General features: G+C 41.4%; 2 protein-coding genes across 2 annotated transcripts; one reads left to right on the forward strand and one right to left on the reverse strand.

Annotated features, from left to right (window-relative positions):
- Positions 1 to 174: 174 nt before the first annotated feature.
- LOC115180881 (uncharacterized) lies at positions 175 to 21916 on the reverse strand. Its single transcript, XM_029743023.1, has 3 exons — positions 21913 to 21916; positions 16530 to 17929; positions 175 to 905 (listed from the first exon to the last, which is right to left on the reverse strand). Exons 1-3 carry the CDS (start codon positions 21914 to 21916, stop codon positions 603 to 605), a joined length of 1707 nt encoding a protein of 568 aa, XP_029598883.1. The 3' UTR covers positions 175 to 602.
- On the forward strand, positions 5232 to 11211 carry LOC115180896 (uncharacterized). The gene is made up of 4 exons (XM_029743047.1): positions 5232 to 5532; positions 9130 to 9447; positions 9777 to 9897; positions 10884 to 11211. The coding sequence occupies exons 1-4, from the start codon at positions 5466 to 5468 to the stop codon at positions 11005 to 11007; spliced, it is 630 nt and encodes a 209-aa protein (XP_029598907.1). The 5' UTR covers positions 5232 to 5465; the 3' UTR covers positions 11008 to 11211.
- Positions 21917 to 23532: the final 1616 nt, after the last annotated feature.

The raw sequence follows: 23532 nt of genomic DNA on the forward strand, positions 1-23532 counted from the left end.
ATGCTGCACTGACCTCAAATTCTGAAACATTGTCTACTTGGAAACAAATTACTATAGTATAGGCCTACTTACAGTTGTATCCCACCCAGTGGTCAAAACCTGGTTGAAAAGACGTCAGTATGACATCTTTTTATGACGTCTTATTCTGTCGCAAACTGGATGAAATAGGACATATTTGAACGTATTTTTACCGACAAGAATATGACGTCTTTTTCTGACCCCCATGTGACCAGCTGGTCATAATTCTGACCACTATATTATGTGCTATATTATGTATCCTACTGGTCATAGTAATGACCACCTGACTACAGCTTATTACGTACACTCTTAGAAAAAAGGGTTCCAGAAGGGTTCTTCAGGTGTCCCCATAGAATAACCCTTATTGGTTTCACGTAGAACACTTTTGGTTTCCATTTAGAACCCTCTGTGGAAAGGGTTCTACCTGGAATCAAACAGGATTCTTCAAGGGTTCTCCTATGGGGACAGCCAAATAAGGTTTTTCCCCTAAGAGTGTACTGCAATAAGATCTGCAGAGGATAAAGTTGGATATTGAAAACATTGTTCATTACATTTCTAGTTGTTTCCATAGTTACCAATTAAAGTTAAACTGCAACAGTGGTGTGATGGGCTAGATCCTCATCAAGGACCTCTGAGCACAGAAGGCGATCTGGAGCGTAGTGGTCCTCTTGAAGAGTGGTGTGAAGGGTCAGATCTGGAGCATAGTGGTCCTCTTGAAGAGTGGTGTGATGGGTCAGATCTGGAGCGTAGTGGTCCTCTTGAAGAGTGGTGTGATGGGTCAGATCTGGAGCAGAGTGGTCCTCTTGAAGAGTGGTGTGATGGGTCAGATCTGGAGCGTATTGGTCCTCTTGAAGAGTGGTGTGATGGGTCAGATCTGGAGCGTAGTGGTCCTCTTGAGCGTAGTGGTCCTCTTGAAGAGTGGTGTGATGGGTCAGTTCTGGAGCGTAGTGGTCCTCTTGAAGAGTGGTGTGATGGGTCAGATCTGGAGCATAGTGGTCCTCTTGAAGAGTGGTGTGATGGGTCAGATCTGGAGCAGAGTGGTCCTCTTGAAGAGTGGTGTGATGGGTCAGTTCTGGAGCGTAGTGGTCCTCTTGAAGAGTGGTGTGATGGGTCAGATCTGGAGCAGAGTGGTCCTCTTGAAGAGTGGTGTGAAGGGTCAGATCTGGAGCACAGTGGTCCTCTTGAAGAGTGGTGTGATGGGTCAGATCTGGAGCACAGTGGTCCTCTTGAAGAGTGGTGTGATGGATCAGATCTGGAGCCTAGTGGTCCTCTTGAAGAGTGGTGTGATGGGTCAGATCTGGAGCAGAGTGGTCCTCTTGAAGAGTGGTGTGATGGATCAGATCTGGAGCCTAGTGGTCCTCTTGAAGAGTGGTGTGATGGGTCAGATCTACAGTGAAGACAATCAGCGCATTACAACTTCATCAAGTTGATATTTTAAAAGCAAACCATAAGATGACACTCTTGAAGAAATGATGTCTACTCAGCTGGCTAAAAGTATTTCCATGGTACTAGTTGAAGAATTTTGTGGCAGTTATAGCTTAGAGATGTCTTTAAAGAAAATACTTTGCGTCCTGCGCTCTCAATTCCTTGGGATGTGGCAGAATAGGTCACTGGTAACTGAGTGGGTGGCCAAGCACCTCTGTAGAGACCATGCATCAGGCCACTGACATGTTTCAGGAACTGTAAAGACAGAGACGAATCAAGGTCTTAAAGAAGTTAGTCAATGTACTTGCTAGGCTAAGCCTATGTTGCCCATCAGCAATATGCCAGTCAGACAGACGGAGAGAGATAGAGAGAGATAGACAGCAAAGCATAGGCTATTTCCATTTCTTAGTCAGCAGGCTGGATAACTTATGTACTGCTTCCTTTAGTTCCCTCATTCATCCAAATTAGAAGATTCCTGCAAAAAAACAGACAGTGGAGAATTAACAAAGACGTTAGAATACGTGTTGAGGGGGAGCAGGGATATGCTAAATTTATGGTATTCTCAAATACAAAATACACAAAAATACAAGGATCTCTGATGAATCAAGAAAATCTTCACATCTTTATTGGGGGTACAAATTTCAAGAATTAGCCTAGCTTACTGTCTACACACACAAGCAATCTAGGTTTCGTGTTTTCATGTACCATATCTCTCTCTCTCACACACACACACACACACACACACACACACACACACACACACACTTAATATCAATTAACTAAACATAAATCTAAATGTCAGCGCCTACAACAGGTCAAAATGAAAATGTAGCTACCATGTCCATGGAGGATTATCCTGAGAGCTAACAGCGAGCTAGCTAGCTAGCAAATTATTTATTTCCTTGACGTTCTTCTCAACAAACCGCCGCTTTCAAATGTAAAACAAGAATGCAGGACACCAGGGACTACCACCTAGCAGTCAAATTTAGTCATAGTTTTGTCTATACATTTCGAGAAACTGTTGTTGATTTCCACCTGTGTTGTTGTGTAATTTACCGGGCGCTCTGTCCTAACTGCCATATGGATAGTAATGGGGAGTCGACTTCAAAATAATAGATTCCTCAACTCCTTGCCTGTCGACTCCCGGTGTCAACTCCCATTTCTGGTTGTCAAGCTTGACTCCTAAAATGCAGTATTTTAGCAAGGGATTAAACTATTTTCCGTAGTCTATTTAGAGAACACAAACTCACACATCTTTCACAGCAAAGAAAGTGCGAGGGAGGGAGAGAGAGATGGGAGGGGCACAACCAGGCATAGAGAGGCATGTCGGCCACCAGACAGACAAACAGAAATGTGTATCGGTAATCAAAAGATCTAGGCTATAGGCTATGGTATTGCTGTATTTCGCAATTTCTTGGCTTGCAATCTCTCGCGCAAATTCACTAAAATAGGGGCAATCATTGAGTAGATTGAGCTATTCTACACGCAATGGCTGGCTGTTGATGTCCTAGGTCCGGCCAGATAGCTTGGTCCGGCAGACCGGCCAGATAGCTTGGTCCGGCCAGATAAATAGGTCCGGCCAAATGTGCCCGGCCTGATAGGTAGGTCTGGCCCGCCAGATAGGTGGCTCCCGCCAGCCAGAGTAGCTAGGTCCGGCCGGCCAGATTGCTAAATCCGAGTTATAAAATGACATGTTCTTTGTATTTTGACTTTAGAACGTTCTCGTGAATAAACTTTACAGACGTTTTGCATAAACTGAGTATTTGCCTAATTATTATTAAACCCAGGGTTTTACAAACCTCGGGGATTGGTCAAAGCTTAATTGATTGTTAGTTATTATCATTGGGATTGAAAATTCTCGTGACACCCCTCTTTTTCCTATCCCGCTACAAAGTTGAGTCCGAGGTGCTAGAGGAGCTCCTTAAACTTGACCCCAAAAAAACTTCTGGGTCAGACAGTTTAGGCCCTTTCTTTTTTAAGGTTGATGCCCCTATCATCGCCAAGCTCATCTCTGACCTTTTTAACCTGTCTCTCCTCTCTGGGGAGGTTCCCATTGCTTGGAAGGCAGCCACGGTTTGTCCTTTATTTAAAGGGGGAGATCAAGCTGATCCTAACTGTTATAGGCCTATTGCTATTTTGCCCTGTTTATCAAAAGCGTTGGAAAAACTTGTCAATAATCAACTGACTGGCTTTCTTGATGTCTATAGTATTATCTCTGGTATGCAATCTGGTTTCCACTCAGGTTATGGATGTGTCACTGCAACCTTAAAGGTCCTCAATGATGTCACCATTGCCCTTGATTCTAATTGTGCTGCTATTTTTATTGACTTGGCCAAAGCTTTTGATACGGTAGACCATTCCATTCTTGTCAGCTGGCTAAGGAGTATTGGTGTCTCTTTGCTAACTGCCTCTTTCAAAGAGTGCAGTGTATAAAGTCAGAACATCTGCTGTCTCAGCCACTGCCGGTCACCAAGGGTGTACCCCAAGGCTCAATCCTAGGCCCCCCGCTCTTCTCAATTTACATAAACAACATAGCTCAGGCAGTAGGAACCTCTCTTATCCATTTATATGCAGATGATACAGTCTTATACTCAGCTGGCCCCTCCCCGGATTTTGTGTTAAACGTTCTACAACAAAGCTTTCTTAGTGTCCAACAAGCTTTCTCTGCCCTTAACCTTGTTCTGAACACCTCCAAAACAAAGGTGATGTGGTTTGGTAAGAAAAATGCCCCTCTCGCCACAGGTGTGATTACTACTGAGGGTTTAGAGCTTGAGGTAGTCACATCATACAAGTACATGGGAGTATGGCTGGATGGTACACTGTCCTTTTCTCAGCACATATCAAAGCTGCAGGTTAAAGTTAAATCGTAATCGCTCCTCTTTCACCCCAGCTGCCAAACTAACCGTGATTCAGATGACCATCCTACTCATGCTAGATTACAGAGACGTAATGTATAGATCTGCAGGTAATGGTGCTCTCTTGAGCGGCTAGATGTTCTTTACCATTCTGCCATCAGATTTGCCACCAATGCTCCTTATCACTGCACTCTATACTCCTCTGTAAACTGGTCATCTCTGTATACCCGTCGCAAGACCCAGTGGTTGATTCTTATTAATAAAACCCTCTTAGGCCTCACTCCCCCCTATCTGAGATATCTACTCCAGCCCTCATACTCCACATACAACACCCGTTCTGCCAGTCACATTCTGTTGAAGATCCCCAAAGCACACACATCCCTGGGTCGCTCGTATTTTCAGTTCGCTGCAGCTAGCGACTGGAATGAGGTGCAAAAAAACACTCAAACTGGACATCTCCATCTCTTCATTCAAAGACTCAATCATGGACACTCTTACTGACAGTTATGGCTGATTTGCGTGATGTATTGTTGTCTCTACCTTTTTGCCCTTCTGTGCTGTTGTGCACCATAATGTTTGTTCCCTGTTTTGTGTTGATGTGTGTTTTGTCCTATATTTTATTTAATTTATATATATTTTTAAACCCAGCCCCCAACCCCACAGGAGGCCTTTTGCCTTTTGCTAGGCCATCATTGTAAATAAGAATTTGTTCTTAACTGACTTGCCTAGTTAAATAAAGGTGAAATAAAAATAAAAAATAAAAAAATCAGTTAAAAAGCACCCTTCAGCCTTATGGTGGTGCAAAATCTATAATTGTTGGTGTCTAAAGAAGCAAGTGGACCTGTTGATGTGTCTGTGGTAGATCATAAGACCTCTCTGTGGTGCTCTACAAAGACCCCAGTCACAAAAACTAGGTTGCACTTGCAGAGGTGCCATTGTTTCTGCATAGGAGTAACATGAATACAAGCTAGACAACAGCACCACTTCCTCCTCTCAGCTCTCAAGGTCCATTATAACCAAGTCAACCCAGTCAAATGAGCGTCACTTTGTTTTGATTTAGTTTTATTTTGTTCCTCTACTGAGTAAATAATGTTGCATTGACGTCATATCTATAGTCGGTCTGAGCAGGCAGTGTTGGGTCGACGTTTGGTTCTGCAGTTGGTCAGTATGTGTGGAAGTGTATCCAGACTTGCTCTGCTTCTGGTGCTGTGGGGTCTATTCACAGCTGTTGACGGTAAGCGAGATGTATCCCATGATCTATTTAATTTGTACACTAGCCCTGAACCTTACAGGAGTCCTTACAGGAGTTAGACCTATACAGTTCAGTAATAACGACACTGTATTGTAAAGTGTAATTGCTCACTACAGTTTTAATGCAGTTACTCAACAAGAATAAACTTTCATTTTTATTTCACTACCACTAGATACTCATCTTATGTTTTATCACAAGCAACACAAAAACAAAATGGCAACTATACAAAACATTCTCTAACATGGTCAACATAACATTTCCAAATTCTGTCAAATATGTAAGGTTTAATACGTATGGTTTAATATGTATGGTTTAATATGTATGGTTTAATATGTATGGTTTAACTACAGTTTGTTATTGAGGGTGGATATGGGGCTTTCCAATTGATGGCTTTATTCTTTTTTGCAGCCAGTAGACCTAGATTTCAAAACTTTCTATGATATTGATTACCAATATTTACATTTCCCAACAAACTTAATCATGGAGATGAATGGATATAAATTCCTAGACACAATGAAATGATAGCACATACATTATCCCAGAATGGTGTCAGTTTGTCACAGGACCACAGCATATGTAATAGAGTTCCTTTGTGCTTTTTGCATCTCCAACAGAGATGTGACATTTCTGGGTGACATTACATGCATTCTGGCAGGAGTATAGTAAGTCCTATGAATGATCTTACATTGCATTAGTTCATGTCTTAAATTGTAGGAGCAGATATAAAAATGTTCACATATTTATTTATTTTTATTTATTTCACCTTTATTTAACCAGGTAGGCAAGTTGAGAACAAGTTCTCATTTACAATTGCGACCTGGCCAAGATAAAGCAAAGCAGTTCGACAACATACAACAACACAGAGTTACACATGGAGTAAAACAAACATACAGTCAATAATACAGTAGAAAAATAAGTCTATGTACAATGTGAGCAAATGAGGTGAGATAAGGGAGGTAAAGGCAAAAAAAGTCCATGGTGGCAAAGTAAATACAATATAGCAAGTAAAACACTGGAATGGTAGATTTGTAGTGGAAGAAAGTGCAAAGTAGAAATAGAGATAATGGGGTGCAAAGGAGCAAAATAAAATAAATAAAATAAATAAATACAGTAGGGGAAGAGGTAGTTGTTTGGGCTAAATTATAGATGGGCTATGTACAGGTGCAGTGATCTGTGAGCTGCTCTGACAGCTGGTGCTTAAAGCTACTGAGGGAGATAAGTGTTTCCAGTTTCAGAGATTTTTGTAGTTCGTTCCAGTCATTGGCAGCAGAAAACTGGAAAGAGAGATGGCCAAAGGAGGAATTGGCTTTGGGGGTGACCAGAGAGATATACCTGCTGGAGCGCGTGCTACAGGCGGGTGCTGCTATGGTGACCAGTGAGCGGAGATAAGGGGGGACTTTACCTATACAGGGTCTTGTAGATGACCTGGAGCCAGTGGGTTTGGCGACGATTATGAATCGAAGGCCAGCCAACGAGAGCGTACAGGTCGCAGTGGTGGGTGGTATATGGGGCTTTGGTGACAAAACGGATGTTAAAACGGACATTTCTGTGACCAATTGGTTCTCCTCAATTTCTTCATTTAGATCTGTTTACCATTTGTTCATTATAGGTTCTGAACCATCAGGTAGAGTTTCAATCAGCTCTTGATATAACTTGGCAATCAACTTCTTTAGCGTAGCAGCTTCTTTCAGTATGTTTTCTATGCTAGATGCCTTAGGTTCATCCAGATTCTGTTGAAGTGACTGAATATGATTTCTGAGTTGTGAGAACTGAAAGAAATCAGCCTTGGATAATGTAATTCATTCAATGACAGTATATATCCATCATAGTAAACATGTTACAAATTCATGATGCCACTTTGGAACATGACTTAAAGGTGTCATCACTAAATGCTGGAGGTAAGGTGGTGTTATTCCAAATAAGGGTGCCTGGCAATGTTGTTTCTTTCCACCTCATGACTTTGATGGTGGTATGATAGATTACATTGAAAAAAACTGTGGAGATTGTCTGAAGACATCCTTTTTCTTATAAACCCTGTTTGATCTGAGTGAATTAACCTTTGCATTACTGTTTCTATGCCAACGAAAAGCCAAAACCTTAGCAATGATTTTGTAATCCACATTCAAAAGTTATACTGGGCAGAAGGATCTGCATGACAGTGGATCATTATCTTTATTTTTAAGTAGGGTGATTGTAGCCAAACATAGTGACTGGGGAAGTTCATTTTTCTCTAGAGCTGCTGTGAGCATAATAACATAGGCCTTAGTAATCTGGGATAAAGGTGTCTATAACATTCCACTGGGAATCCATCATTACCAGGAGATTTCCCAATCTGTAGATTATTGATGGCCTCCAACAGTTCACCTGGGGTAATGTTTTATCCATATTCCTTTTCTCTGGTTCATTTATAATTGGTAAAATGGCCTTATTGAGGAAAATGTCTATATATTCCTTTGAACTTTTGTTTTGGGATTGATACAGATTGTGATAAAATATTTTAAAGACTGAGTTAACTTCAGAAGGAACAATTGTTATGCTACCATCTGGGGTTTGAATGCTATGGATGGTTCATTCCTCTTCCTCTTTCTTAATTTGCCAAGCAAGCGTTTCCCCTGCACTTTCACCTTGCTCAACATATTGTTGCTTGGATTTTATGGCAGCAATCTCTGCAGATCGAGAGTTTATTGTGTTATATTAAATCTTCAAAGTGTTCAACTGTTGACGGGTGTCAACATTTCTATCTAAACTGTATTTTCTTTCGAAGTCGTGGATTTTCTGTTCTAGTAATTCGAATACTTTATTGGTCTTATTTTTCTTATGTGAAGAGTAAGACATGATACAACCTCTCATGTATGATTTAAGAGCTTCCTAGACTACAGTTGAGCATACTTCATTGTCTACATTCATTTCCAAAAACATATCTATCTGTGTGTTGCAATATGAGGTAAACTCCTTATCTCCAAGAAACATTGTGTTGGATCTCTATGTCTCTGCTATTGGTATAGGAGGTTTGAGCTTAAACGTTAAAGACAATGGACTATTGTCCGTAATTGTTCTAGGAAGGTATTTACATTCAGAAACACAGTCAATTAAAGCCAAGTTTACAATAAATAAGTAAATGACTGAATATGAGTTTTGGAGGTGAGAGTAATAGGAGTATTGTCTTTCAGTTGGATGTTTCTATCTCTACAGTTCACACAGACCCATCTCTTTAATGTTGTGGTTTAATACCTTAGACATGTTAGGAAGAGAATGTAGTTTAGATACTTGTTTAGATTTGCATCCCGTAAACAGTTAAACCCCCCCATATTATATTCCTGTTACATTGATATAGCTTTAGTATGAGGTCATTAATTCACTTTGGGTCATCTTCATTTGGGCATTAACAATTCAGTAAAGTTACTTTTTCTTGTGCCAGGTTTCTTTTTACCATTATAAAACATCATTTTGGGCCTGAAGTAATTTCTGTAGACTGAAATGGGACTTTTTATTCATGAGAATTGATAGTACTACTCATGCTCAATCAAACCGATCTCATGAAATAATATACTCACAATCTGTTTCCCTTCCTGTTTACAGTGACTCAAGAGAAAACATTGGAGACAGGAGGAGCAGATGCCACTCTTCTCTGCCCAAACCAAACTCTCACTGACATCATGACAGTAGTATGTCACAAAAATAGAGTTATAAGTGAGGGTCATGAGTGTAGAGTTTCACAAGACTTTGAAACAAATCATACCAACAGCTCTTGTGACCCCAGAGTCACACTGCAGATAGAGAATGACAGAGTGTTTCTACACATCACCAACATACAACCATCTGATGAAGGGAAATACACCTGTGATTGTACACATTATAAAGGCAGTTCTGATATAAACATACATATTTCTGTCAATGGTAAGTGTTTGGTCTGATGGGATTGTTCACAATCATTTTAAAATGAACCCCAGCATATCTTATCACCACATATTTAGTGGAATGCCTGTCATGTGCTTACCTTTATGTTCTGTCAGTGTTTTGTGGTCTTGTTTCGTAACGTCTGTCATAGAAGTTACATTTGACTGAAGTGAGAATTTCTGTAGTCACAATATTGTATTTTGTCATCAATACATGTAATAATGTCTTAAAGTATAGAGACTGTCAACAACACGTTGCCTTAATGTAAATGAACAAGATGGCGGAAGAGAAACACATAAGATCATAATATATATTTTCCCCTTGCTCAGGAAACCAAGTGCAACAGGCCACAGACAACAGTCTCTTCTATTGGGGGATGATAACAGGTGTTGCAGCATGTGTAGCTGTCCTGGTGTTTGGTGGCGTAATCATGAGGAAAATTCATCTCAGGTAAAATAATATTAATACATTGGTAAAAGAGTTGCTGTCACGAGTGTTTGACAGATTGTTGGTATTTGAATAACTACTTGGAAGCATATAGTAAAAAAAAGTGCATTCTCATATACATATTAGATCTACAATGCGGATAGAGTACTGAATTGGTGTCTCAGAAATACATGCAATGATATGAGTTCAGGTGGGCCTTCAATCTTCAGCAAACAAAGGAAAGGAGGGGTGCTCAACAACAATGATGAAAAGCATGAGAAGGGCTTACCAAGAAAAACATCCCAAAGGACTAATTTGAGGCAGAAAGTAATTGGAAAGGCAGAGATGGATTTATTTTAGGTCACTTTAATCCATTTTATAGGATGATAACAGGTGACAGTTGAGTGCTCCAACTCCTTTCTGTCTCGAATTAGTCCTTTTGGAAGTTTTTCTTGCTTAGCCCTTTACATACAATACTATATATCCTACTGACACATTTTTAAATACCCAAACACCATGTATAACACACAGGCTACTTGACCTACTTTAAGTCTGACTCAATGAGTTTGTACTGATCACTACCCACTGGGCAAAAACTGGTTGGAACAATGTTGTTTCCACTTCATTTCAACAAAATGCAATATGATGACAACATAGGACCAATTGGATTTGCAAAAAGTAATCAATGTAAGGGAATTTCCTATTTTTCCCACCAAACTTTTAACCTAAATCCAAAAACATGGTGCCATTTTTTGTTGAATTCACGTTAGTTGGCAACTCAACCAAAATGTAAAACGAAACTAGGCTAGATGTTCAACTGACATCTGTGACCAGTGAGTAGTTTCCAATAGCTGCACTGTTGTGGCTTCTCACTTCTCACTTCCTGTCAAAAACGAGTGTGGTAAAAAAAACACGTACACTGCCCACAATCATTTAGCTCCGGAAAATGTGCTGTGTAAAACAGGTTTCATTTGGTGCTATGTTAACTCTTGTTATTTTTTGCTCAACAGGAGAACACAGCTACAAGTGTCTGGAACCGTCAACGAGGTGCCACAACACTGCTTGCTGTTGCCTGTTAGTCAGATGAAGGCATCTGGGTCCTCATTTATAACCGTTGCATACATTTCACAATAAATATCTGCTTGCGCAATTTCAGAAAAGTCTGCACACGTTCAAAAATATTGCGATGTATAAACTTGGTCGTTGCCATACATACGCATGTGTCATAATCCATGTACCGTAATTTCCGGACTATAAGCCGCAACTTTTTTCCCACGCTTTGAATCTCGCAGCTTAAACAATGGCGCGGTTAATATATGGATTTTTCCCGCTTTCAAATTTTTTTTCTCCAAAAAAACACATTCTGTGACGTGCTCAGTTTTTTGGCGGCATGAAGCTTTCATTAGACCAATGAAATTGCCAAACGGGTTAAGGTCAAACAACTTTTTTGTTTACTGTTTAGATTAAATCGAGCGCTCTCAAACTTCCCATCATTCTGATTACGGTAGTCATTTTGTCACCCTCATCATGGCAAAGACACGGAGAAATGCATATGATGCAGCTTTCAAGTTGAAGGCGATTGATCTGGCTGTTGGAAAAGGAAATAGAGCTGCTGCACGGGAGCTTGGTCTTAATGAGTCGATGATAAGACGTTGGAAACAGCAGCGTGAGGAATTGACTCAGCGCAAAAAGACAACTAAACCTTTCAGAGGGAAGAAAAGCAGATGGCCCGAACTAGAAAATGAGCTCTAAGACTGGGTCAACACACAGAGAGCGGAGGTCCGAGGTGTTTCAACTGTGCAGATCCGACTGAAAGCCAAAACAATCGCCACCGCAATGAAGTTTGAGGATTTTAGAGGTGGACCATCGTGGTGTCTCAGATTTATGAGACGTAAAGGCCTGTCCATCAGGGTACAGACGAGTCTGTGTCAGCAGCTCCCTCCCGACTACGAGGAAAAAGTTTCAAACTTCCGCAAATTCACTGATGCAAAGATAGCGGAGCATTCCATTGGCCCGCACAACATCATAAATATGAATGAGGTTCCTCTGACGTTTGACCTGCCTCTCACTCGGACTGTCAACAGGAAAGGCGAATCATCCGTCACGCTGAAAACAACTGGGCATGAAAAAACGCACTTCACCTTTGTTGTGAGCTGCACGGCATCGGGAGAAAAGCTTCCACCGATGGTGATTTTTAAACACACGACGATGCCAAAAGAAAAATTACCGAGAGGAATTGTTGTGAAAGTCAACAAGAAAGGATGGATGATGGAAAGCCTAATGCATGAATGGCATACGGAGTGTTACGGCAAGCGACCGGGAGGATTCTTTCACAGGAACAAGGCATTGCTCGTTTTGGACAGCATGAGGGCCCACATAACAGATTCGGTGAAAGAAGCCATCAAGAGGGCAAACTCAATTCCAGCTGTGATTCCTGGGGGCACAACATTCATTTGTTTCAATGTACCGGTAGGCACCTGCGGCTTATAGACATGTGCGGCTCATTTATGTTCAAAATAAAAATAAAAAATTGTATTCAGTGGGTGCGGCTTATATTCAGGTGCGCTCAATTGTCCGGAAATTACGGTATGTAGGTGGCAGGGAAGTCAGGTGCAGGAGAAACCAAAGTGGTTCAAAATGGAGTATTTATTAAAGAAAACAAACTCCAAAACCAACATACTAAATAATCCGGGTAAAAATAACCCGTCACACACCGATACATACAAAGATATGAGGGGAAACAGAGGGTTAAATACACAACATGTAATTACTGGGATAAGAAACAGGTGTGTAAGGAGACCAGACAAAACCAATGGAAAATAAAAAACGGATCAATGGTGGCTAGAAGACCGGTGACGTCGATCGCCGAGCACCACACGAACAAGGAGGGGCATCGACTTCGGCAGAAGTCGTGACAGCATGTTTCCTGTTATAAATCAGACCGTCCTGAACCTGTGCGCACGTGAATGAGAATCCGCCTGAAAAACGGCCTTCATTCACCATTTATAGTGACAATAACGCCTTTTTTTGCTGTGTACTTTGGAAGTACTGGAATTATACCATGGTAGTTTCCAAATAGAAATGGCGAGTTTGATGAAATGTCTCTGGAGGTGTTGGCAGAATGTTTTAAACGTTTACAGTGACATTTGCTGTATTTGACAATTTCTGAAGAAAAAAAACTATTGCAAATTGTTGGGGACCTCTAAACAGATTGTTTGAATTCAATAATGTATTTTTAATATGCTGCACTGACCTTGAATTCTGAAACATTGTCTACTTGGAAACAAATTACTATAGTATAGGCCTACTTACAGTTGTATTCCACTCAGTGGTCAAAACCTGGTTTGAAAAGACGTCAGTATGACATCTTTTTATGACGTCTTATTTTGTCGCAAACTGGATGAAATAGGACATATTTTTACTGACCAGAATCTGACGTCTTTTTCTGACCAACATGTGACCATCTGGTCATAATTGTGACCACTATATTATGTGCTATATTATGTATCCTACTGATCATAGTAAAGACCTCATCATAACACAATGACCACCTGACTACAGCTTATTACCTACACTCTTAGAAAAAAAGTGTTCCAAAAGGGTACTTCAGGTGTCCCCATAGAATAACCCTTTTTGGTTCTAGGAAGAACCCTTTTTGGTTCCACGTAGAACCCTTTTGGTTTCCATGTAGAACCCTCTGTGGAACTCATTATGCTGGCCTGTTGGAGGTTTATGACCCCCATAAATACCTTTCCCCTTTTTCCTCTCTCTACTCTACCAATGTGACTATTGAAAATCCCTTCGTGAAGTTAGGGACAGACGTTCCGCTAGCGGAACGCCTCACCAATATCCAATGGTATAGCGTGGCGCGAAATACAAATACCTCAAAAATGCTATAACCTCAATTTCTCAAACATATGACTATTTTACACAATTTTAAAGATAAGACTCTCGTTAATCTAACCACACTGTCCGATTTCAAAAAGGCTTTACAGCGAAAGCAAAACATTAGATTATGTCAGGAGAGTACCCTCCCAAAAATAATCACACAGCCATTTTCAAAGCAAGCATATATGTCACAAAAACCAAAACCACAGCTAAATGCAGCACTAACCTTTGATGATCTTCATCAGATGACACTCCTAGGACATTATGTTATACAATACATGCATGTTTTGTTCAATCAAGTTCATATTTATATCAAAAACCAGCTTTTTACATTAGCATGTGATGTTCAGAACTAGCATACCCACCGCAAACTTCCGGTGAATTTACTAAATTACTCACGATAAACGTTGACAAAAAACATAACAATTATTTTAAGAATTATAGATACAGAACTCCTTTATGCAATTGCGGTGTCATATTTTAAAATAGCTTTTCGGTGAAAGCACATTTTGCAATATTCTGAGTACATAGCCCGGCCATCACGGCTAGCTAATTTGACACCCACCAAGTTTGGCCCTCACCAAACTCAGATTTACTATGGATTACCTTTGCTGTTCTTCGTCAGAATGCACTCCCAGGACTTCTACTTCAACAACAAATGTTGTTTTGGTTCGAAATAATCCATAGTTATATCCAAATAGCTCCGTTTTGTTCGTGCGTTGAGGTCAGTATCCGAAGGGTGACGCGCTGGCGCATTTCGTGACAAAACATTTCAAAATATTCCATTACTGTACTTCGAAGCATGTCAAATGCTGTTTCAAATAAATTTTTATGCTATTTTTCTCGTAAAATAGCGAAAATATTCCAACCGGACGACGTTGTGTTCATTCAAACACTGAAAGAAAAACATGGAGTCGTCTCGTGCACGCACGCCTCAGTATCATTGTTCTCAGCAGGACCACTCACAAAAACCCCTGCTGTTTTTCGCCCAGAGACTGGAGAGCTCTCATTACACTTTCTGGTGCCTTCCTAGAGCCAATGGAAGCCTTAGAAAATGTCACGTTACAGCAGAGATGCTGTATTTTTGATAGAGATGCCTTAGAAGGAGAACAAATTGTCAGACAGGGCACTTCCTGTATAGATTCTTCTCAGGTTTTGGCCTGCCATATGAGTTCTGTTATACTCACAGACACCATTCAAACAGTTTTAGAAACTTTAGAGTGTTGTCTATCCAAATCTACTAATTATATGCATATTCTAGTTTCTGGGCAGGAGTAGTAACCAGATTAAATCGGGTACGTTTTTTATCCGGCCGTGAAAATACTGCCCCCTATCCCAAACAGGTTTTAACATAGAGAGTCTGGTGACATCAAAAGATGGGAAACGGAACCATATTTCGGTAATCCAACCAGTTGAAAATATGCGATGGCACTTAATGAATGGCGTCTGAGACATGATTACTGACGATAGGACAACATAAACTGTATCTTGGAAAATCTACATATTCTAGTTATCAGATTCACATGGAATTGTTGTGCAATTTAAATGTTTTAAATATTAAAATATTTGTGAAAAGATGAAATTGAATTTTTAGCTTCTTAATGAGAGAACGGTTTGTCAGAAGAACACCACTCTGCTCACTCAGAAGCCCCGCCCAAGTGAACAGACATGGGTTGTAAACTATGAAACACAGCCCTCTCTCCCAATCCTATATAAGCCCCTTGACGAAAATGTAACTTTCTGTTCCGAGGACGTTAGGGCGACGGTCCTACGTTTAAAAGGCTCAGAGAATAACCTGTTCCGAGGACGTTAGGGCGACGGTCCTACGTTAAAAGGGCTCAGATAATAACCTGTTCCAACGACGTGTGGACTTGAGGTTCCCACGTTGAAAGGACAAAGACCACCTACTGAACTAAGCCAATTTTGGGGGCCCTAACGAAATTACGACCAATCTAATTAAGCGCAGCTCAGACTAAATATTTATTGCATTTTCCTTTTTCAAATGGGCGGTAATTTAGAATGCATAAGATACTGTATTTACGATAGCACAGCTTCTCCCTTTGTTACTCAGTCTTTCCGCTCTTTCATTCAAACCCCTCCCCCTTTTCTTTGTGTAACCAGCCGCTATATCGGCTCCGTTCACCAGGTCCATCAATGTATGATTGATTCTGTGTATATGTAAGTCTGTGCGATTATTTAGGTATTTAGTAAATAAATAATGAAACCAAATTTTGTATTGCTAATTCAATTTGTTAGCCAGGGTTTGTGAAGATAACCAAGAATTTACAACTTTCAGATGAGACTAAACAAGGTGAAGATTAAATATTGACTGCTATTGATGTAAAAGATTACTAGGTCTTTAAGAGTTTATTCGGAAGATAACAGCTCTACAAACATTATTTCGTGGTGCCCCGACTTTCTAGTTAATTATTTACCTGATTAGCTTAATCAGGTAATATTAATTACAGAGAAATTATTTTACAGAATAGCATGTCATATCACTTAATCCGGTATAGCCAAAGACACAACAGGTTCTACCTGGAACCAAACAGAGTTCTTCAAGAGTTCTCCTATGGGGACAGCCAAATAAGGTTTTTCCCCTAAGAGTGTAAGATCTGCAGAGGATGAAGTTGGACATTGAAAACATTGTTCATTACATTTCTATTTGTATCCATAGTTACCAATTAAAGTTAACCTGCAACAGTGGTGTGATGGGCTAGATCCTCATCAAGGACCTCTGAGCACAGAAGGCGATCTGGAGCGTAGTGGTCCTCTTGAAGAGTGGTGTGAAGGGTCAGATCTGGAGCATAGTGGTCCTCTTGAAGAGTGGTGTGATGGATCAGATCTGGAGCATAGTGGTCCTCTTGAAGAGTGGTGTGATGGATCAGATCTGGAGCATAGTGGCCCTCTTGAAGAGTGGTGTGATGGGTCAGATCTGGAGCACAGTGGTCCTCTTGAAGAGTGGTGTGATGGATCAGATCTGGAGCGTAGTGGTCCTCTTGAAGAGTGGTGTGAAGGGTCAGATCTGGAGCATAGTGGTCCTCTTGAAGAGTGGTGTGATGGGTCAGATCTGGAGCATAGTGGTCCTCTTGAAGAGTGGTGTGATGGATCAGATCTGGAGCACAGTGGTCCTCTTGAAGAGTGGTGTGATGGGTCAGATCTGGAGCAGAGTGGTCCTCTTGAAGAGTGGTGTGATGGATCAGATCTGGAGCATAGTGGTCCTCTTGAAGAGTGGTGTGATGGGTCAGATCTGGAGCAGAGTGGTCCTCTTGAAGAGTGGTGTGATGGGTCAGATCTGGAGCAGAGTGGTCCTCTTGAAGAGTGGTGTGAAGGGTCAGATCTGGAGCATAGTGGTCCTCTTGAAGAGTGGTGTGAAGGGTCAGATCTGGAGCATAGTGGTCCTCTTGAAGAGGGGTGTGATGGGTCAGATCTGGAGCATAGTGGCCCTCTTGAAGAGTGGTGTGATGGGTCAGATCTGGAGCACAGTGGTCCTCTTGAAGAGTGGTGTGATGGATCAGATCTGGAGCATAGTGGTCCTCTTGAAGAGTGGTGTGAAGGGTCAGATCTGGAGCGTAGTGGTCCTCTTGAAGAGTGGTGTGATGGATCAGATCTGCAGCATAGTGGTCCTCTTGAAGAGTGGTGTGATGGGTCAGATCTGGAGCATAGTGGCCCTCTTGAAGAGTGGTGTGATGGGTCAGATCTGCAGCATAGTGGTCCTCTTGAAGAGTGGTGTGATGGGTCAGATCTGCAGCATAGTGGTCCTCTTGAAGAGTGGTGTGATGGGTCAGATCTGGAGCATAGTGGTCCTCTTGAAGAGTGGTGTGATGGGTCAGATCTGGAGCATAGTGGTCCTCTTGAAGAGTGGTGTGATGGGTCAGATCTGCAGCATAGTGGTCCTCTTGAAGAGTGGTGTGATGGGTCAGATCTGGAGCATAGTGGTCCTCTTGAAGAGTGGTGTGATGGGTCAGATCTGGAGCATAGTGGTCCTCTTGAAGAGTGGTGTGATGGGTCAGATCTGGAGCAGAGTGGTCCTCTTGAAGAGTGGTGTGATGGGTCAATTCTGGAGCATAGTGGTCCTCTTGAAGAGTGGTGTGATGGGTCAGATCTGCAGCATAGTGGTCCTCTTGAAGAGTGGTGTGAAGGGTCAGATCTGGAGCATAGTGGTCCTCTTGAAGAGTGGTGTGATGGATCAGATGAAGTGAAGACAATCAGCAAATTACAATTTTATCAAGTTGATATTTTATTAGCAAACCATAAGATGACACTCTTGAAGAAATGATGTCTACTCAGCTGGCTAAAAGTATTTCCATGGTACTAGTTGAATAATGCTATGGCAGTTATAGCTTAGAGATGTCTTTAAAGAAAATACTTTGCGTCCTTCCCCAACACGGCTCAGGGGCATATTTTAGGACTTTCCAGAAGGCCCATAACACATCAACCTCCTGACTTTTCATGACACTTACTGTAAGCATACAATTATGACTTTTTTATGATTTGCATAATGTGGGCATGCAGGACATAACAGTAACACACAGTAAAAAATCTGTAACAGTCAGAATCTACTAAAAGTGGTAGCAAAGGCATGTTTGCTCCTCTGTCCCTTCATATTGAAGTGGGACATTAATCCATTGGTCATCAATCAGAAATATTTTAAGAAAGAGGTTATTAAAATTAGACAGTAGTTTGATAATGAAAATGTTGAACTCCTCTCTAAATGGTCAAGTTTAGCTTAATCCTAATACACGTAGTAATATTCAAACAACTTTTTATAAACACACAGCTCCATAATTCTGAGGACATTGTCCCGGACAAGGTTCCCCAATATAGGACAGCGTGGCAGTCTTAAAAAACAAAGTTAAATGCAAAAATGTAAGTATGTGTAAAGAGGCAATAAAGAGACAGTAAAATATTATATTGTTCAAAAGGTTATGCGTCTGTCATAATTCCTGCAACAAACAGTGTTAGAAATTGATGTAATTGGTAAATCTCTTCCTCTTCTCTACTTCTGCATGTGTGTGAGTTTGAGGGAGCGAAAGAGAGAATGAGCAAGAGAGAAATGGGAGAAACTTTACATGACTCACCAGGGGAGGTTTGGTTCAATCAGGAAACTTTACATGACTCACCAGGGGAGGTTTTGTTGAATCAGGAAACTTTACATGACTCACCAGGGGAGGTTTGGTTCAATCAGGAAACTTTACATGACTCACCAGGGGAGGTTTGTTTCAATCAGGAAACTTTACATGACTCACCAGGGGAGGTTTGTTTCAATCAGGAAACTTTACATGACTCACCAGGGGAGGTTTTGTTGAATCAGGAAACTTTACATGACTCACCAGGGGAGGTGTCTGTTGAATCAGGACACAAGGCTTTTGCACCTGAAAAAAAATCTAAAAGTTAAATAGGATATGATTTGCTTTACAATGTTATTAGAAGTGTTGCTTGTGGCGGATGAATAAGAATTAGTTGGGTAACATAGATAATTAAGATGTTTTATTTGCATAATATGCTTATGTGAGATACTTGTCATATGTGACTGTATCTGTTAAACAATGTGAAGGGATGGCGTGATTAATGGGGAACCAATTACTTGTCTCCACAATGTCTGTGCGCAAGTCACTCCCTACTTGGCATTGGGGGAAGGTGTATGGCAGTGTCTGGACCCTTGTATGTCCCCTCTCATGTTGCACTTATCTTGGGATAGTGTATGACCTAGAGTCTCACTCCCCTCAGTGAGCTTGTCCAGGAGTGGTTTACTTGAGATGGGAGTATCTAGAGTTGTCAATTGATTTATGCCATTGGATGAGCTAATGGTTCTGTTCTATACCGTACCAGGGAGAGACGGTTCCAGTTTGGGGTAGGAGGACCAGACACTGGTCTATACAATGAACACTGTTGATACAGCAGTTGCTGTCTGCTATGTTTTATAGATATCTTTCATACAAAACTTAACCTTGTGACCCATTCTATGTATCTGTGGTTCGTCATGTACGTTGAGAGGGGTGTATCTTGGCTATAAAAGATCTTTGTACTTTTGTGTAGTCACTTTTCAATGGTTCATTAGACATAGCGCATCATTGAAAGTCAAGTGCTTTTGAAAAAGCATCTTAATTATTAAAGATGTAGTTTTAAGTATAACTCTGACTGGTGTGTGAAGTTTGTAACTCTCCTCATTTGGTAATGCAGAAATTAGCCACCACATGCTATTTTAATTAGATCTACTTACACAACACTCTTAGAAATAAGGGTCCAAAAGGTTGTTCAGCTGTCCCCATAGGCAAAGCCTTTTTGGTTCCAGTTTGAACCGTTTTGGGTTCCAGGTAGAACCCTCTGTGTCAATTACTATGGCTTTAAGAAGGGGTGGTCCTGCGCTCTCAATTCCCTGGGATGTGGCAGAATAGGTCACTGGTAACTGAGTGGGTGGCCAAGCACCTCTGTAGAGGCCATGCATCAGGCCATTGACATGTTTCAGGAACTGTAAAGACAGAGACAAATCAAGGTCTTCACTAAGTTAGGCTTAGCCTAGCAAGTACATTGACTATGTTGCCCATCAGCAATATGTCAGTCAGGCGGGCAGGCAGACAGACAGACGGAGAGAGATAGAGAGAGATAGCCTATGCTTTGCTGTCTATTTCCATTTCTTAGTCAGCAGGCTGGATAACTTCTGTACTCCTTCCCTTTGTTCCCTCGTCCATCCAAGTTAGAAGATTCCTGCAAAAAACAGACATTTAAGAATGAACAAAGACGTTAGAATACGTGTTGAGGGGGAGCAGGGATATGCTAAATTTATGTTATTCTCAAATACAAAATACACACAAATACAAGGATCTCTGACGAATCAATAAAAACTTCACATTCATATTGGGAGTACAAGTTTCAAGAATTAGCCTAGCTTACTGTCTTACACACACAAGCAATCTAGGTTTCGTGTTTTCATGTCACTCTCTTACACACACACACACACACACACACACACACACACACACACACACACACACTTAATATCAATTAACTAAACAGAAATCTAAATGTCAGCGCCTACAACAAGTCAAAATGAAAATGTAGCTACCATGTCCATGGAGGATTATCCTGAGAGCTAACAGTGAGCTAGCTACAATTATCCAGCTAAACTAGCAAACTAGCTAACTGATAAGGCAATTTATATGCTTAAAGGTAATGATTAAAGAATTCCACCCTGAAACGTAACTATTAGTGATTACTAGTTTATGTAGCATGTATAATGAACGTAAAGTACTAAATGTAAGTCCAATAAGGTTCGGTAGAGACATGTGAGGGAGAGAAATGTGTGTGTGTGACTAAGAAAATACCGAGAACAATTAAACTGTGTATGACCTGACCTGGCTAGAACGCTGAGAAAATTATGATAGTACAGGTTCCTCTAATCTCGGGGGGATGGAACTGCCAGTTTGGTAATGATAAACAGTGGTGAGAACCATGGGGAAGGATACATTCCACCTACTGTTCGTGTGTATGTATGTGCGTAGGCTATCTACTGTTTGTGTGGAGGTATGTGCGTAAGTAGGGAGTGAGTTATAAAATGGCAAGTCTTTGTATTGTGGACTTTAGATCGTTCTCATGAATAAACTGTACGAACCTTTGGCATAAGCTGAGTCTTTGCCTAATTATTATTAAACCCAGGGTCTTACAAACCTCGGGGATTGGTCAAAGCTTATTGATTGTTAGTTATTATCATTGGGATTGAAAATTCTTGTGACACTAACTACAGTAGCTAGCTAGCAAATAACTTATTTCCTTGACGTTCTTCTCCTCAACAGACCGCCACTTTACTTTCAAAAGTAAAACAAGAATGCAGGACAACAGGGATTATCACTAAGCAGTCAAATCTTTTCGAAGTTTTGTCTGTACATTTTGAGAAACTGTTGTTGATTTCCACCTGTGTGTTGTGTAGTTTACCGGGAGCTCTGTCTTAACTGCCATATGGATAGTGATGGGGAGTCGACTTCAAAATAATAGATTCCTCAACTCTTTGCCTGTCGACTCCTGGTGTCAACTCCCATTTCTGGTTGTCAAACTTCGATTTCGCTAGGAATCGATTCATCGACTTCTAAGATTCTGTATTTTTGCAAGAGATTAAACAATTTTCCGTAGTCTATTTAGAGAACACATACTCACGCATCTTTCACAGCAAAGAAAGGGCGAGGGAGAGAGAGATGGGAGGGGCACAGCCAGTCATAGGTAGGCATGTCGGCCACCAGGTAGACAATCAGAAATGTGTATCGGTAATCAAAAGCTATAGGCTATGGTATTGCTGTATTTCGCAATTTCTTGGCTTGCAATCTCTCGCGCAAATTTACAAAAATAGGGGCTATCAATGTGTAGATTAAGCAATTCTACACTCAACAGACCAAAGACCAAACACACACTAGCGAAGAGTAAGAGGAGCAGGTGAGGGAGAGAGGATTAGGGCAGGCAGAGAGACAGTCAGAACCGTGCACATAGGCTATATCTTGCTAATCTCTATCTAGCAATGCCTTGTAAATTCACCAAAAGTACATTAAAATAGGCTATATATTACTCTATTAATGAGTATGGCTTAGCTATTCTTCATAGTGCCAGTGAATTGAACTTGAACATTGCCAAATGCATCAGTTTAATTAGGCCTAGATGTACAATAAAAAGTATTGTACCTATAGCGTATTTAATGAAACCCTGGCTGGTTGTTGATGTCCTAGGTCCGGCCAGATAGCTTGGTCCGGCAGACCGGTCAGATAGCTTGGTCCGGACAGAGAAATAGGTCCGGCCAAATATGTCTGGCTGGCCAGATAGGTAGGTCCAGCCCGCCAGATAGGTAGATCCGGCCGGCTGGCCTGCCAGATAGGTGGCTCCGGCCAGCCAGAGTAGCTAGGTCCGGCCAGCCAGATTGCTAAATCCGGACGGCCGGTCTGCCAGACAGCTAGGTATGGCCGGCCAGATAGGTAGATCCAGCCGGGCCGGCCAGGTAGGTAGTTTAGGCTGGATGGCCAGGTAGCTAGGTCGGCCAGGTAGTTAGTTCCAGCCGGCCAGAATGCTAGGTCTGGAAGGCCGGTCGGCCAGATAGCTAGGTACGGCCCACCGGCTGGCCAGATAGCTAGGTCTGGCCGGCCAGTAAGCTAGGTCCGGTCGTCCGGCCGGCCAGGTAGCTAAGTCCAGCCGGCCAGAATGCTAGGTCCGGACGGCCGGTCGGCCAGATAGCTAGGTACGGGTGGCTGGTCTCAGACAATCCCGCAGGTGAAGAAGCTGGATGTGTAGGTCCTGGGCTGGCGTGGTTACAGGTGATCTACGGTTGTGAGGCTACGGTTGTGTCAAATTCTCTAAAACAACGTTGGAGGCGGCTTATGGTAGAGAAATTAACATTACATTCTCTGGCAACAGCTCTGGTGGACATTCCTGCATTTAGCATGCCAGTTGCATGCTCCCTCAAAACTTGAGACATCTGTAGCATTGTGTTGTGTGACAAAAGTGCAAATATTAGAGTGGCCTTTAATTGTCCCCAGCACAAGGTGCACCTGTGTAATGATCATTCTGTTTAATCAGCTTCTTTATATGGCCCACCTGTCAGGTGGATGGATTATCTTGACAAATGAGACATGCTTACTAACAGGGATGCAATACATTTGAGAAAAATAAGCTTTTTGTGCATATTGAAAACTTATGGGATCTTTTCTTTCAACTCATGAAAGATGGGAATGACACTTAACATGTTGTGTTTATATTTGTGTTCATTATGCGCTCCACTGTTCTCTTTGGTCTTTT

The sequence above is a fragment of the Salmo trutta genome, unplaced genomic scaffold (genome assembly GCF_901001165.1).
Source record: "Salmo trutta unplaced genomic scaffold, fSalTru1.1, whole genome shotgun sequence".
NCBI lineage: Eukaryota > Metazoa > Chordata > Actinopteri > Salmoniformes > Salmonidae > Salmo > Salmo trutta.